The sequence below is a fragment of the Stylophora pistillata genome, chromosome 4 (assembly GCF_964205215.1).
Source record: "Stylophora pistillata chromosome 4, jaStyPist1.2, whole genome shotgun sequence".
Classification (NCBI taxonomy): domain Eukaryota; kingdom Metazoa; phylum Cnidaria; class Anthozoa; order Scleractinia; family Pocilloporidae; genus Stylophora; species Stylophora pistillata.
The window spans coordinates 44,618,391-44,622,146 of NC_142522.1; the positions used below are offsets into that span (position 1 = coordinate 44,618,391).

General features: G+C 36.9%; 1 protein-coding gene across 1 annotated transcript; it reads left to right on the forward strand.

The window, feature by feature from the left end:
* Positions 1 to 1,781: 1,781 nt before the first annotated feature.
* LOC148733957 (histamine H2 receptor-like) lies at positions 1,782 to 3,107 on the forward strand. Its single transcript, XM_088757440.1, has one exon. It carries the CDS (start codon positions 1,963 to 1,965, stop codon positions 2,920 to 2,922), a length of 960 nt encoding a protein of 319 aa, XP_088613566.1. The 5' UTR covers positions 1,782 to 1,962; the 3' UTR covers positions 2,923 to 3,107.
* Positions 3,108 to 3,756: the final 649 nt, after the last annotated feature.

Here is a 3,756-nt window from a genome sequence, read left to right on the forward strand (position 1 = left end):
ATCCTATATGGTGGAGCAGTGTGGAGTATGACATCCAAGTCAAACATTAGACGTGTTTTTCGATTACAAAAGAGAGCTGCCAGGACTATACTAGATATTAAAACTAAAGAAGAACGAACTGCTAGGTTATTTAAGAAACTAGACTGGATGCCTTTTAACGATGAAATTAACGTTAACAACCGATGTCTTATTTTTAAACGTATATAAGGGCAATGCCCAGAATATCTACGCACTAAGTTAGTCCTTGTAAGTGATACATCAGAAAGATCTTCGCGTCATGGGCACATAATACTACGCTACCCCAAGTACAACAGGAAAACAGAAGGGGTAAAACCTTTTTAATATCATCAATTCTACTATGGAACTCTTTACCTGTCAAAATAAGAGCTAGCGAAACTATCAACTCTTTTAAACGCAAATATATTGAGCACATAAAGGAGGGGTACGCTAATATTGATCATTTTCGAATATCCTAATATTCTTAACTTTTATTCTTTTATTTATTTATGAAAGGGCGTCAAATTGCCTTTCTCAATTCCTTACGCGCACATTTTTCCAGAGAAACGGTCTGGGTTCGAGACAGAAAAACAATTTAAACTTATCATCAAAGTTAAGCTGAATAATGTCTGACAGAAGATTGTAATGGCTTTTTTCTCTTGTGTCTGATCTTTATTCTTAAAGCTATGAAATGGTTTGCAGCCTGATTTAACCGGCACTGAAAAAGAAAGTGTAATGAATTCAGTCAGAAATGGAAACAAGAGTTCATTCAAATTTCTTCCGTTTCCAAAGAGAGACAATTAAAAAAATACAAAAGACCATAGTTACCCTTCGATGGAATAGAAACGCGTTGTGAACAAGTATAACGTATTAGCCGTTAGTCTCCGATAATATGGATCATCATTTTTTTGTTTTTTAATTTTAAGGCAGCTCGTACCTTGCCTTATTTCCTGAGCGATAAAGGTTTTGCTTTGTCGTAAGATTAATTAAGAGAGAAACTTCCTGGGGCACCTTGAACGAAGTCTATTCACACATCAGAAAAAGCGAGGACCTTTACCCTAAAAAGGAGTGAGATACTTGTGAGGTAAAATGGGTCTTAACATAACAGAAAGGAACTTTACGGGCAGAGTCGCCAAGCATCCTGTTTGCGTTAATTTTAATGAACAGATCGATGCGCGCAGGGATCCTAAAGCGTTTCTTCTTTTATTCTAATTTCAAAGGCCATCGGGCAACTTTTACTTTTAACTCATAATATGAACTCGTCAGCTAATGCTTTTGTTTACACAATATTGACGATTGGCTTGGTGTGTTACGATGGTAAGTCTGATAATGATAAATTTAAAATTACCCCTCGAGTAACTTCTTAGAAACAATTACTGCGTGTCACTTCATCTATCTTGTCCAATATCGCTACACATTACTTCTCTTATTTTTAATTTTGTAACGACTCAGTTTCTATCTGATCAATGAGTTTTTTCTCGGTTATTGCTGGTAGAACTAAGTGTGCATAATTTAGTGATTCATAAGCATAAGATGGCTAAAAAAATTTAAAATATTCTCCTTATAATAATACAAGAGACGCCACGAAATTGCCATCATTTAATTCCAACTGATTTCGTGATTAAAAAAGCCACTTCGTTTTTTTTTAGCCCTCGAAACATCTTGTTACCTATTTGGCTAAGGAGGTTGAAATGTGAAAATAATACTCTTAGCTCCCATCAAAACATGACTCAAAACTTCAATTAGTCATTCGATCCTTATTCAGCCAGGTGGCCACAGATGCTTTATACGACTTCACTTCACATCATAACAAACTCTATGAAAAAAAGAAAGGGCGAGTTTTTATAACTTATAGTTTCACGTGTATGAAAACTACTACCAGGTTGGCGAGGAGAGGAATAAATTCAGAGGGAAATTACTCTGAAAAAAACTGAGTGGTAAAGCAGCTCTTTTGCATCAATTGCCATGAACGGATCATTTTGTGAAGACAGTCTGCAGTATATGCCCAGTCATTTAGACTTGAGAAAGCTTCAGACAACTTTCATTGTAAACTGTGCCTTCAACATTTTCCTTAATTCTACCGCTATCATGTTCAACATTGTGACAATGTACGCGATGCGGAAAACGTCATTGCCAAAGAATTTAAAAACTTTGTTGCTAAGTCTTGCTGTTACTGATGTTGGAGTTGGTTTATTTGTTCAACCATTCCACACTTTCATTCTAATCAAGTGGTCACAGTTAAAAAATCCGAGCTGCAACATATCAAAGACTATTTTGGGATCTTTGTTTACAGTCGCCTCATTCTTTGGTGTTGTAGCTATAAGTGTAGACAGGTTCTTAGCTATCCATCTTCATCTCAGATACCAGCAGCTTGTGACTCACAAGCGCGTTGTTATTGTCGTGATCTCCATATGGGTAATGAGTGCGCTTATTTCATCAACAATATTGTGGGAATCACGCGGTACTCGGGATTTCATCATTTCAGTTGGTGGAGGTATTTGCTTCACTCTCTCACTTATGGTGTACATCAGGGTATACTTAACTATTCGACGACACAAAAATCGCATTCAGTCCATACAAGTACGAGAAGAAGCTCAGTCTGGTGAAATGACAAATCTTGCTTCCCTCGTTAAAACCGCAGTTGGTATATTCTTCGTTTATTTCATGTTTTTAGTTTGCTATTTGCCTTATTTCACCATCAAGGTTGTAATTAAAATGTACGGCGCGAGCATCGTTTCAAAACATTTTGACTTATTCTCGCTAACTCTCGTTTATCTTAACTCATCGTTGAACCCTGTCATTTACTGCTGGAAGATGAGACACATTCGACGCGCTATCATGGACATACTGCGGAACATACCTTTGATGAGAAAGCGTCCTCGTTTAATTTACAATCGCTCCTCCAATGTCGCACTGACATGTTGATAACTAAACGCTCCCGTTTGACTAAAATTAACGATGAAATGAAAGAATAGCATCATGACGGATCGCAGTTGGAAACGTATCAAAACTGAAAAAATTAGAACGTTTAGCTTGAAACCGCATTTTTTTTTCTTTCTCGAAAGAGCACTAGCCCTATATAAGAATAAAAACAATTTCGCTCTCCATAATCCAAAGTTAAAGAGGTAAATAGTCGTTAAAGTGGTTGCGGCCTGATGGCTGATGGTTGCGGCCTGGTGCCGAAATTGCAAGTCTTGAAAAAATTGATATCTTTAACTAGGAGGTATTTCAACTCGATGAAGAGGACTTTATTTGCATTTATCTTTGTAAATCTGTTCATTACCATACCCGAAAACTCCACATGCAAGCCGGCTTACTGATAACAATAACATTCGCGTCGCTTTTATAGAGGTTTTGCACAGCAGCCATGTTGAATGGCCGTAGGTACTAAAAGTTGGAATCACCTGAAACCACCTGAAACCATTTCAAACCATCTGAAACCATCTGAAACCATCTGAAACCACCCCCAAGGAAACCATCTGAAATTACCTGAAAATATCTCGAAATACTTTAAAACAACATGAAAACACCTAAAAAATTACGAAACCATCTGAAACTACCTGAAAATATCTCGAAATAATTTAAAACAACATGAAAGCACCTAAAAAATTACGGGTAACATCGGAAAATAAGTGTTAACGATCGAGTTTATCCACAGGGAGCCCGGCTTACGGATATCGTATATAATACCATACAATATAGAATAGGCACCACAAACAGGGCTTCAGGCTTTTTTTTTTCTCAAAATCTCAACTATCT